Raw genomic sequence first — 13,456 nt, 5'->3', positions numbered from 1 at the left:
AGGGAAGAGAGATCAGCTCTGCAGGACTTCTACGAACAAGAGGAATGTCCCCTGTATGGCCCTGGACTAGCCGATTGATCGTAAGTAACATTATCTCTATGTAATCAGTATGAAAAACTTTAAACGTGTTTTTCTCGAAACCGTGTTTTTCAAATTGGTTCCTAGGATATCTCAAAAACCAGTTAATCAATTGACTCAGGCTTTTGCACACATCTTCAGTATATGTGTGGCTATAGCCCCAACCACAATCAAGTCGAAATATTGTTTTTTGGAATTTCTACAGCCCTTCAATGGTGAAAAAAATGGCACAAATCGAAACTTAATTTTCTCAATGAAGTCATGTTTTAAATTTTCAACATTTTTTTTTCATTCTGGTACCTGCTATAGCCACACTCCTACTAATTAAGAATCTCTTTGGTTTTTTGTTTCAGATGAGCAGAACAGCTGAAATCATGGGAACCATGGACCAACTTTTTTTTCATGTTCTTATTTAATATCATGTGCAGCGCTTATTTATAGTTATTGTCTACTACACAAATTTGGAAACATACACCAAATATGTATGAATAAGCAGGGAAAACCCTGCCTCAAAAAACATTATACTTTTTTCAAAAAAATTCACCAAAATAGCATACAAATTCCGCTTTTACACTAGAATACGCCCTTAAGGGGGTATTCTAGTGTAGCATGTCAGAAAAATCGAATTTTTTTGGCATATTTTGCAAGTATATGGTATGGAAAATATGTCTGCGAGAAGATTTAGCCCGAATCGCAAAAGTAACAAAGTAATAGCACCCAATAGAAAATAACCTCTGGCGCGCGCTCGGCGGTTGGACCGCGCGGCACACAACAGAGCATTGTTTAGTATTTTAGGTAGGATCGGAAGATCGTTATTCTTTGAAGGTCGTATATTTGAATTGGAGCCTTTGTATAGTACAGCTTATATAGTACAACGAATCTCTAAATTCATTGATTTGGACTTTTGCTCCAAAACATCTCCATGCTGGCGTGAAAGTTGTTGAAACAGCAACATTCTTGGCAGTTATAATTTTCAGTAAAGGATTTATGCCAATTTTCAAACTTATGAACGTGATGGGAGTTAGTATTGGTCAGCAAGCGGTGATGTACGCAAACTCCCGGAACGAAGCTCGTATCACCCGCTCGGAGCGGCGCTCCACTAACTTCTCTCGAGATCAGAGAATGAATCGCAGGGAAGAGAGATCAGCTCTGCAGGACTTCTACGAACAAGAGGAATGTCCCCTGTATGGCCCTGGACTAGCCGATTGATCGTAAGTAACATTATCTCTATGTAACCAGTATGAAAAACTTTAAACGTGTTTTTCTCGAAACCGTGTTTTTCAAATTGGTTCCTAGGATATCTCAAAAACCAGTTAATCAATTGACTCAGGCTTTTGCACACATCTTCAGTATATGTGTGGCTATAGCCCCAACCACAATCAAGTCGAAATATTGTTTTTTGGAATTTCTACAGCCCTTCAATGGTGAAAAAAATGGCACAAATCGAAACTTAATTTTCTCAATGAAGTCATGTTTTAAATTTTCAACATTTTTTTTTCATTCTGGTACCTGCTATAGCCACACTCCTACTAATTAAGAATCTCTTTGGTTTTTTGTTTCAGATGAGCAGAACAGCTGAAATCATGGGAACCATGGACCAACTTTTTTTTCATGTTCTTATTTAATATCATGTGCAGCGCTTATTTATAGTTATTGTCTACTACACAAATTTGGAAACATACACCAAATATGTATGAATAAGCAGGGAAAACCCTGCCTCAAAAAACCTTATACTTTTTTCAAAAAAATTCACCAAAATAGCATACAAATTCCGCTTTTACACTAGAATACCCCTTTAAGGGGTTACATACCTCCAGAATTTTCAAACAATCGATTTTTTTTATTACTGATTTTCATTCTTTATACTTTTAAAAATATAAAAAAAGAATTAGTGAAAAATTCCAATCCGTAACGAAGATATAACAATAAATATGACCGCGCGTCAGGAGGCGGGCCGCGGCGCGCAGCTGCTGCGTGCGGCGCAGGCTACCGCAAAGAAGCTTGAACAGCCCACAGATTACAGAAAACTGTACAAAATATAAAAATTATCGAGAAGGAAGGCACGCAATATGAAATTGGAATGGGAGATTAAGCTCACTACAAAAATTAATATTTACACGATTTTTACTTCTCAAACTTTAAACGCGTTTTTCTCGAAACCAGTTTTTTGACACGGTCGACACGATAACTCGAAGAGTTTTCAATATTTTTTAAAATTTTTTGTTCTCAAATCTTCGTAATCGTTTTGTCTATAGTCTATCGAGCCATTTTTTTGCAATTGTGTTTAATACAATTTTTATAAACAATTAAAGACCGAAATTTTTCATGAAAACATGAAGTTCAACTTTGACATGGCATAAATTGTTTATTTTTTTGAAATTAAAAAATCTGGCTCGATAGACTATAACTACAACATTACTTTACAAGAAATTTCTTGCATTTGTCAGATCCACCAATGTTACAAGAAGATATCATGCCGACTCTGAGGGGACATTTTTTTAGCAGCGGTCCAATTAATGCCACAAAACTTAATTTTATTAATATTCAAAACTTTATTATTAATTATTTTTTTACACTTAAAGGACCAGTAAATCATATGCAATTCATATTTTACTTTATTATTTCAGATATACCCCCTAAAAAAATTCCCCAAACATATCAATTTTTCGCCGCTATGGAGGTATGTAACCCCTTAATTAAATCTGTCATCGAGAATCGGGCATGAGTGGACTCTCCACGAATGAATCAGAGAAATAAATCATCGTCTAGCGTCCCGTAGCTCGTAATTCGCGCGGATATCGGCGAAACACGCGTACGCCGCGCTTAATTCGCGGTATTCGTAAGATAAAGAACTTGATACGCTCTACCCTTTACGGACACGTTTATGCCTCCGACGAAATAATCCGAGGGAGAGGAAGCCTCAAACGGTTAATGATAAATGAACGCGGGAGCGTTCTTCCTCCTCCTACGGTCGTTCTCTTTTACATCCTTCCATTTTATCTGAATCATGAAAAATTACGAACAACAAAGAGGAGTAACAGAGGAGATACTCGCGAGGAACGTTGACTCCGAGTCGAGGGAGCCTTGAAGAAGGAGGAAGAGGAACTCGAGGGGAGCCAAGAGCCAAGGCGATCCGCAACCTCTCTTTTTTCTCTCTCTCGCGAGCGATTTGAGGCAGGTCCGCGATTTAAGGCTCCGCAGCGCGAGTGTACATACGTACATACGTATGGAAGGTGAACGAAACCGCTTTCCTACCATCGCACAGTGGGGAATTTTCGCTGAAACGTGGCCATAAATCGAGGAATCGTCAGATTTGCACAAAACTTGGTAGACTTATGTTTTCGAGGTTGCTGATCACGAATCCAATATGTAAATTTGCAAAAACAAAATGGCGGTCTTAATATAGTGTAGCGAACTATGAAATACTCATCAATATCGATGTCAATGAATGTTTGTGGTTGCCGATTACGAATCAGATTCGAGAATGTCTGGAAAAATAATGTTGGACTTAATAATGGTGCAGGGGTAGAGTTTATTTTTATAAGTTTAAAAAAAACAAAAAAATACAAAATGTTACAAAATGTTTTATACAAAAATTTCATGGTACAAATGTCTCTATTTAATGACATCAATAAAAATTTTTTAAAACAATCTTTTCAAAAATTTATGTAAACAATTATTTTTCAAAAATTTTATTAACTTCATTAAATATGGGCGTTTTTACCATGAAACTTTTGTATAAAACATTTTTTGATATTTCGAATACTTTTCGAGATATATCGAGAAAAGTAATAAGGTGGTTGTAATAACCTTACAACAAGAGTAGCAGATAGTAGCAGCTAATTATTGTGAATTTTAGTTGCTAATAGTATAGACTACAAGATGAAAAAGAAAAGAACGCGGGATCTAGCGAGATCTGCAACTAAAGTCTACACGAAGTAAATATTAATTTAGGAAAATATAAACTTTGTCGGACTATCGTTATGTGTCGTAAAACAAACACGACAAGCGTTATTTCAAAAATGTAAATAAGAAAATCTTCTACAATCCTCCAGGAAGAGCATCCATTTTGCAGAACTTGATTATCACTTTTATTTACAAAGTTATTAACACTCAAAGTTCAATGAAAATATTCACGCAATGCGTGAGAAACGTGTGTCGCCCATAAAGGCCTACTTTCAACTGACACACCTGCTCGACTTAAAATAGTAGGGAACTAAGGGCAACGGGATTCTATCCAGGGAACAGTCCTTTATCGATTCTCAAGGGCAATAGACCCTAACTCGAAACTTCATTTTTCGATTTTTGACCAGCTTTTTGACAAAATTCCCCACTGTGCATCGGTTTCCCCAACTCCTGTGCACGTCCGCGTGCCTCTCGAATGCGAGCCTTCCCGCCTCCCCCCGTAGACGCTCGATATACCTTTCTTCCCTGTGGGAAGGGGTTCGCGGAGAGAAGGAATTACGAGCGTAACGTACCTGCGCGACGCGGCGTACGCGCGCATTTAAATAGCGCCCAGCGCCCCGAGGCGGGTGCGCAAGGCTGCGGCAAGGACTCGCGCCGGCGACGGCGGCGCCATTATCGAGGCGCACGACCGAGAGAAAAGACAGGCCGAGGTTCTCTCGCACGCACTAGCGAATTCTATTTCGGTTCGGCGGGAGATATGCGAGTGCCGCGCACCTGCATTCGCCGTGTCGAGTGTACGTATGTGCACTCTCGCGGACGACTGTTTAGACAGATACGTGAGGAATGAATGTCTCGGATTAGTAATGGGGATGAAATAAGCTAGCGCCAGGCTATGCGCGATTCGTAATTCGTGTATTTGTGAATGGTGTGGAGGGAAAAATCGTCACGTGCGATTCGCTAGCCGAGCGATTTTTTGACGAAAATTAAAGGAATCGTTACGAATCAATCCATTCGAATTATGAATGATAAACTGCAAATCGCGAATAGTGTGGAAGGTTAACACTGACGAATACAAATTTTCCCGAATGTCCACGTGTGTGAAGTTAGCCCCGCACTTTTTGAATTTCATCTTTTTCTTGATTTTGCTGAATTGTGCTACGTTTGTGCCATATTGTGCCGCAAACCGCAGTTCAATATCTCAAACCGTTTTCGAAAAAAAAAATAAAAAACGAAAAATTTGGTAGCCCCGCACTTTTAGAATTTTGAATTTTCATTAATTGTGCTGCATTGTGCTCCGTTTGTGCCGTATTGTGCCGCAAACCGCAGTTCAATATCTCAAACCGTTTTCGAAAAAAAAAATAAAAAACGAAAAATTTGGTAGCCCCGCACTTTTAGAATTTTGAATTTTCATTAATTGTGCTGCATTGTGCTCCGTTTGTGCCGTATTGTGCCGCAAACCGTAGGTCAATATCTCAAACCGTTTTCGAAAAAAAAAATAAAAAACGAAAAATTTGGTAGCCCCGCACTTTTAGAATTTTGAATTTTCATTAATTGTGCTGCATTGTGCTCCGTTTGTGCTGTATTGTGCCGCAAACCGCAGTTCAATATCTTAAACCGTTTTTGAAAAAAAAAATAAAATGAAAAATTTGGTAGCCCCGCACATTTTCGCGATTAAGCTCAAATTTTTTTTCAAAATGGGCGTTGACTTGTGCCGTGTTGTGCCGTTGGAAAAATTTGAATATTTCATTCCGTTTCGATAAAAAAAATTCATAAAGATAGATTAAACAAACATAAAATCACATTGCAAGGCAAATATATAATTTCTGCTAGTTGTGCTGAGTTGTACTACTTATTCTCTACGAGAGATATGCATAAAAATCAGAAATTAAATTGAGAGTCGATAATTATTAATGAAAAAGGGGTGGGGGTGAATAAAAGTTTGACATTTTCAAATTTTTTCCACTTGTGCCGGATTATGCTAGAGTAGCACAACTTTTTCAAGTGACAAAATTTCCTCAGACCGCTAGATATCGCAGTACAGAAAAAGTTAGGACTGAAGTGTAACGGTTTTTTAGGAATAGAAAATTTCAAACTCTTATAACTTACGAACGGCGAACGATAATCGAATTCTGCGAGTTGTGCTGGATTGTGCTACTCAAAATCTACGAAACACATGCATAAGAAGCGTGGATTATCATGAAGATTAGTCAAAGTTATCCAAAAAATGGTGAGGGCGAAATAAAAATTTGACATTTTCGAATTTTTTCGGTTGTACCAGATTGCAATTGACGAGCACAACAACTGTTTCTAATTACAATTTCGTCAGATTACTGGATTTTGCAAAACAGTCGCTGATAGGAACTTAGGGTTTAGGAATAGAAAAATGCAAAACTCCATACCGTCCAAACCATGGTACATAATCGAATTTAGTAAATTGTGCTGAATTATGTTAGTCATAAAAAATGAACGACTATCGACAGTAGTAGGTAAAATGGAAAGAGATTGATAAAAAAGTCAACAAAATTCGAAAAGTGCGGGGCTACCAAATTTTTCGTTTATTTTTTTTTTCGAAAACGGTTTGAGATATTGAACTGCGGTTTGCGGCACAATATGGCACAAACGTAACACAATTCAGCACAATCAAGAAAAAGATGAAATTCAAAAAGTGCGGGGCTAACTTCACACACGTGAATGTCCAATGAATCTTCACGAATTACGAATCGCGAGGATGCAAAATGTGATTCGATATGAGAGACCGCAGGCCTCGGATTATTGTGGAATTCTCTTTTTCTTCTCTTTGTCTCGCACGTCTCGATTTATGTCAGCTTGATTTTCGCAATGACGATGCGAAAACTGAGTAGAACGAACTTGTGTTTAAGAATTTAACGTACGTTGGTGCAGACTTGTTTCTCCATTGGATGAGAGAAAAGATTCCGAGAATAATTTCTGAAAAGAAACACGCTTGCGTAGAAATACAGAAAATGCGCAAATTTGTAGAGCAAATCACTCGAAAATTATATAACATTCTATGAACATTTTATACAATTAAAATATTAATTCGCATAAACATACGTGCACAGAAACCTCCGTTATAATTTTCTCAGCATAAACGCACTTCAGAATTAATTACATTTCTTATGCAATATCTCGAAGTAGTTTGATCTCTCTCATTCCCTTCAATCTATTGGGTTGGCCAAAAAGTAATTGCGTTTTTTTTTATATAAATAAAAGGCGAATTTTTCATGGGAAACAAAAACTTTATTAAACAATATATTGTCCATTTTGTTTGATTATCTTTTGCCATTTTTCAGGCAACTTCATGATTCCGCGCTCAAAAGAGTTCTTATCTTTTTCAGCAAAAAACAATTCCAACAACGATTTGATATCCTCATCAGCAGTAAAGGTTTTACCATTCAAGGCGTTTTGCAAAGAACAAAACAAATGGTAATCTGATGGTGCCAGGTCTGGCGAATATGGTGGATGTGGTAACACATCCCATCCAAGCTGCAACAATTTTTCACGAGTGACCAAACTTGTACGTGGTCTAGCGTTATCGTGGTGAAACACAACACCTTTGCGATTCACCAATTCTCGACGTTTCTGTTTGATGGCATCGTTTAATTTATCCAGTTGACGACAGTATACGTCTGAATTAACGGTTTGATTCCTTGCAAGCAGCTCAAAATACACAATACCTTTAAAGTCCCACCAGACTGACAGCATAATCTTTCTTTGGTGAATATCTGCTTTTCAAGTGCTTTCAGCAGGTTCATCACGATCTTTTTCGTTTGACGTTGTTGTAGACGATCCATTTTTCGTCGCCTGTTATCATACGTTTCACAAATGGATCATTTTCCTCACGTTTCAAAAGAGAATCGCAGATGTCAATACGCTCAGTGAGATGAATTTCTTTGAGCTCATGTGGTACCCAAATATCGAGCTTACTAATGATCCACGTCGTTTTAAATGGTTTTCAACACTCGATTTCGATATGTTAAGATTCTCAGCAATCTCTCGTGTCGTTAAACGCCGATTGGAATCGATCAGTGACTTTATTTTGCCATCATCAATTTCGATTGGCCTTCCTGAGCGTGGTGCATCTTTCACATTAAAATCTCCAGATCGAAATTTAGTAAACCAATTTTGACACTGCCGCAGTTTTAAAGCATCTTCGCCATATACATCAGATAACTTTTTATGAGCTTGCACAGCGTTTTTCCCTTTTCGGAAGTAATAAAACAAGATATGAGGAAAATGTTCTTTTTGATTTTCCATTTTGAAATCGACGGCAAACAAACAATTGTTAACGAAATCGTGTACTTTCTTTTTGTAAAACAAGCTTGAACTGTGAGTTGTTAACCTACATAATGAATTTGCGGTTTAGAATGAAGTTAGTTACGTTTCAAGACATGTATGTCCATCTATTGGAAAAAAACGCAATTACTTTTTGGCCAACCCATATATATTGGGTTGGCCAAAAAGTACTTGCGTTTTTTTATATAAATAAAAGGCGAATTTTTCATGGGAAACAAAAACTTTACTAAACAATATATTGTCCATTTTGTTTGATTATCTTTTGCCATTTTTCAGGCAACTTCATGATTCCGCGCTCAAAAAAGTTCTTATCTTTTTCAGCAAAAAACAATTCCAACAACGATTTGATATCCTCATCAGCAGTAAAGGTTTTACCATTCAAGGCGTTTTGCAAAGAACGAAACGAATGGTAATCTGATGGTGCCAGGTCTGGCGAATATGGTGGATGTGGTAACACATCCCATCCAAGCTGCAACAATTTTTCACGAGTGACCAAACTTGTACGTGGTCCAGCGTTATCGTGGTGAAACACAACACCTTTGCGATTCACCAATTCTCGACGTTTCTGTTTGATGGCATCGTTTAATTTATCCAGTTGACGACAGTATACGTCTGAATTAACGGTTTGATTCCTTGCAAGCAGCTCAAAATACACAATACCTTTAAAGTCCCACCAGACTGACAGCATAATCTTTCTTTGGTGAATATCTGCTTTTCAAGTGCTTTCAGCAGGTTCATCACGATCTTTTTCGTTTGACGTTGTTGTAGACGATCGATTTTTCGTCGCCTGTTACATACGTTTCAAAATCGATCATTTTCCTCACGTTTCAAAAGAGAATCGCAGATGTCAATACGCTTAGTGAGATGAATTTCTTTCAGCTCATGTGGTACCCAAATATCGAGCTTACTAATGTATCCAAGTCGTTTTAAATGGTTTTCAACACTCGATTTCGATATGTTAAGATTCTCAGCAATCTCTCGTGTCGTTAAACGCCGATTGGAATCGATCGGTGCTTTATTTTGTCATCATCAATTTCGATTGGCCTTCCTGAGCGTGGTGCATCTTTCACATAAAAATCTCCAGATCGAAATTTAGTAAACCAATTTTGACACTGCCGCAGTTTAAAGCATCTTCGCCATATACATCACATAACTTTGTATGAGCTTGCACAGCGTTTTTCCCTTTTCGGAAGTAATAAAACAAAATATGAGGAAAATGTTCTTTTTGATTTTCCATTTTGAAATCGACGGCAAACAAACAATTGTTAACGAAATCGTGTACTTTCTTTTTGTAAAACAAGCTTGAACTGTGAGTTGTTAACCTACATAATGAATTTGCGGTTTAGAACGAAGTTAGTTACGTTTCAAGACATGTATGTCCATCTATTGGAAAAAAACGCAATTACTTTTTGGCCAACCCAATATATATTGGGTTGGCCAAAAAGTAATTGCGTTGTTTTTATATAAATAAAAGGCGAATTTTTCATGGGAAACAAAAACTTTATTAAACAATATATTGTCCATTTTGTTTGATTATCTTTTGCCATTTTTCAGGCAACTTCATGATTCCGCGCTCAAAAAAGTTCTTATCTTTTTCAGCAAAAAACAATTCCAACAACGATTTGATATCCTCATCAGCAGTAAAGGTTTTACCATTCAAGGCGTTTTGCAAAGAACGAAACAAATGGTAATCTGATGGTGCCAGGTCTGGCGAATATGGTGGATGTGGTAACACATCCCATCCAAACTGCAACAATTTTTCACGAGTGACCAAACTTGTACGTGGTCTAGCGTTATCATGGTGAAACACAACACCTTTGCGATTCGCCAATTCTCGACGTTTCTGTTTGATGGCATCGTTTAATTTATCCAGTTGACGACAGTATACTCTGAATTAATGTTTCGATTCCTTGCAAGCAGCTCAAAATACACAATACCTTTAAAGTCCCACCAGACTGACAGCATAATCTTTCTTTGGTGAATATCTGCTTTTCAAGTGCTTCGAGCAGGTTCATCACGATCTTTTTCGTTTGACGTTGTTGTAGACGATCGATTTTTCGTCGCCTGTTATATACGTTTCAAAAATCGATCATTTTCCTCACGTTTCAAAAGAGAATCGCAGATGTCAATACGCTTAGTGAGATGAATTTCTTTCAGCTCATGTGGTACCCAAATATCGAGCTTGCTAATGTATCCAAGTCGTTTTGAATGGTTTTCAACACTCGATTTCGATATGTTAAGATTCTCAGCAATCTCTCGTGTCGTTAAACGCCGATTGGAATCGATCGGTGCCTTTATTTTGTCATCATCAATTTCGATTGGCCTTCCTGAGCGTGGTGCATCTTTCACATAAAAATCTCGAGATCGAAATTTAGTAAACCAATTTTGACACTGCCGCAGTTTTAAAGCATCTTCGCCATATACATGACATAACTTTTTATGAGCTTGCACAGCGTTTTTCCCTTTTCGGAAGTAATAAAACAAAATATGACGGAAATGTTCTTTTTGAATTTCCATTTTGAAATCGACGGCAAACAAACAATTGTTAACGAAATCGTGTACTTTCTTTTTGTAAAACAAGCTTGAACTGTGAGTTGTTAACCTACATAATGAATTTGCGGTTTAGAACGAAGTTAGTTACATTTCAAGACATGTATGTCCATCTATTGGAAAAAAACGCAATTACTTTTTGGCCAACCCAATATATATTGGGTTGGCCAAAAAGTAATTGCGTTTTTTTTATATAAATAAAAGGCGAATTTTTCATGGGAAACAAAAACTTTAGTAAACAATATATTGTCCATTTTGTTTGATTATCTTTTGCCATTTTTCAGGCAACTTCATGATTCCGCGCTCAAAACAGTTCTTATCTTTTTCAGCAAAACACAATTCCAAGAACGATTTGATATCCTCATCAGCAGTAAAGGTTTTACCATTCAAGGCGTTTTGCAAAGAACGAAACGAATGGTAATCTGATGGTGCCAGGTCTGACGAACATGGTGGATGTGGTAACACGTCCCATCCAAGCTGCAACAATTTTTCACGAGTGACCAAACTTGTACGTGGTCTAGCGTTATCATGGTGAAACACAACACCTTTGCGATTCACCAATTCTCGACGTTTCTGTTTGATGGCATCGTTTAATTTATCCAGTTGACGACAGTATACTTCTGAATTAATGGTTCGATTCCTTGCAAGCAGCTCAAAATACACAATACCTTTAAAGTCCCACCAGACTGACAGCATAATCTTTTTTTGGTGAATATCTGCTTTTCAAGTGCTTCGAGCAGGTTCATCACGATCTTTTTCGTTTGACGTTGTTGTAGACGATCGATTTTTCGTCGCCTGTTACATACGTTTCAAAAATCGATCATTTTCCTCACGTTTCAAAAGAGAATCGCAGATGTCAATACGCTTAGTGAGATGAATTTCTTTCAGCTCATGTGGTACCCAAATATCGAGCTTGCTAATGTATCCAAGTCGTTTTGAATGGTTTTCAACACTCGATTTCGATACGTTAAGATTCTCAGCAATCTCTCGTGTCGTTAAACGCCGATTGGAATCGATCGGTGCCTTTATTTTGTCATCATCAATTTCGATTGGCCTTCCTGAGCGTGGTGCATCTTTCACATTAAAATCTCCAGATCGAAATTTAGTAAACCAATTTTGACACTGCCGCAGTTTAAAGCATCTTCGCCATATACATCACATAAATTTTTATGAGCTTGCACAGCGTTTTTCCCTTTTCGGAAGTAATAAAACAAAATATGACGAAAATGTTCTTTTTGATTTTCCATTTTGAAATCGACGGCAAACAAACAATTGTTAACGAAATCGTGTACTTTCTTTTTGTAAAACAAGCTTGAACTGTGAGTTGTTAACCTGCATAATGAATTTGCGGTTTAGAACGAAGTTAGTTACATTTCAAGACATGTATGTCCATCTATTGGAAAAAAACGCAATTACTTTTTGGCCAACCCAATAGGTAGCCCGAGCGAATTTAATCGGCCGTTCGACTTTAATATTTATTGCGACGGATGGGCTGCGCGCCCTCGCATTCGGCAGAAACTCCTTAGGGAACTCCTCGGCACAGATTCATTAGTCAAATGGACCGGTACAAGAGAAATTAATAGGATATGTCTTGCATCCAATTAGGGCGTCGGAGTTTGACCGAAGGAGGTGGATTCTTAATTGCTTTTCGTGGGATGATATACCGCCAGCCTTTTCGGAAGCTCCGAAGGATGATGAATTGGGGTGAAATATACGAAACTCTGTCCCGAGATATAAATCTCGGTGGGTTTTGTATACGCTCTCATTAGTATTATTTCGCGTCGGGAAGCTCGAGAGCCTTCTTCGGGGCCTCGAGCTGTATCGCCGCACAGGGCCCGGCGGTGGGTGGAAAATAAATTGCGCGATCAAGCTAGCATGCGAACGCGATTCCGAGCAGGAAAAATACAAATTGTCAATCTTCCTCGATTGCAACCGCTATCGAGAAACAGATAAGAGTGTTCTTCGTCCTCCCTGATAAGGCTGACCGCCCCCCGGAATTCCGACTGGGACTCCTCGCGGCCGCAATCTTCGTAATTTATGATCTCCAAATAACGCGTGCCTTTTCGTTATTACCCTTTATGACAGCTGATTGCGACACACGTCGCCGCCGAAAGAGCGCGATTATCTCCGCGATGCGGAGTAACGACCGCTCCTTTTGACCATCGCCGTAATCAAAATTTCGTGCAGAACGACGTGCGAGCGGAGCGTTAAACGAGCGCGAGTCATTGCTGCTGGTCACTCGCGTGATCGCCTTAATTGCACGAGAGATCGCGCGTGTCGGGGATGAATCTCACGGTACGCGCGCGTGGGATCCTTACGAGCTTCGCTTTGCAAAGGATGCATTATTGTTAGCGGAACTGTGAGGGCTCGGAATAAGCTACCGTAACGAAATAAAATTAATACCATAGATACAGTTCGTGATAATTACAACGGAAAGCACTAACTTTTATTATTAATAATTAATAAACAATAGCCTTCAATATTCGGAGGATTTTTAAATTTTAAAAACGAGAAATGATGGATATCTTGTAGTCTTATTATCCTGTTTCGCGAACAAGTACACATATAGACAACTGATAGAATGAAGAGCAGTAATGATGTCTATAAA

The 13,456-nt window shown here is 38.2% G+C and overlaps 1 protein-coding gene across 1 annotated transcript in view; it reads right to left on the bottom strand.

Annotated features, from left to right (window-relative positions):
• LOC113563191 (probable serine/threonine-protein kinase DDB_G0282963) overlaps nucleotides 1-7,240 on the bottom strand; it is a 33,646-nt gene extending 26,406 nt beyond the window's left edge. The window contains exon 1 of the mRNA XM_026974499.1: nucleotides 6,876-7,240. Coding sequence (XP_026830300.1) covers nucleotides 6,876-6,899 — 24 coding nt within the window. The 5' untranslated portion in view covers nucleotides 6,900-7,240. The remainder of the gene's footprint in view (nucleotides 1-6,875) is intronic.
• Nucleotides 7,241-13,456: the final 6,216 nt, after the last annotated feature.

This window comes from Ooceraea biroi, chromosome 13 (genome assembly GCF_003672135.1).
Source record: "Ooceraea biroi isolate clonal line C1 chromosome 13, Obir_v5.4, whole genome shotgun sequence".
NCBI classification, from domain to species: domain Eukaryota; kingdom Metazoa; phylum Arthropoda; class Insecta; order Hymenoptera; family Formicidae; genus Ooceraea; species Ooceraea biroi.
The sequence above is the reverse complement of the archived record's forward strand: the minus strand, read 5'-3'. Positions and strand labels throughout refer to the sequence as shown.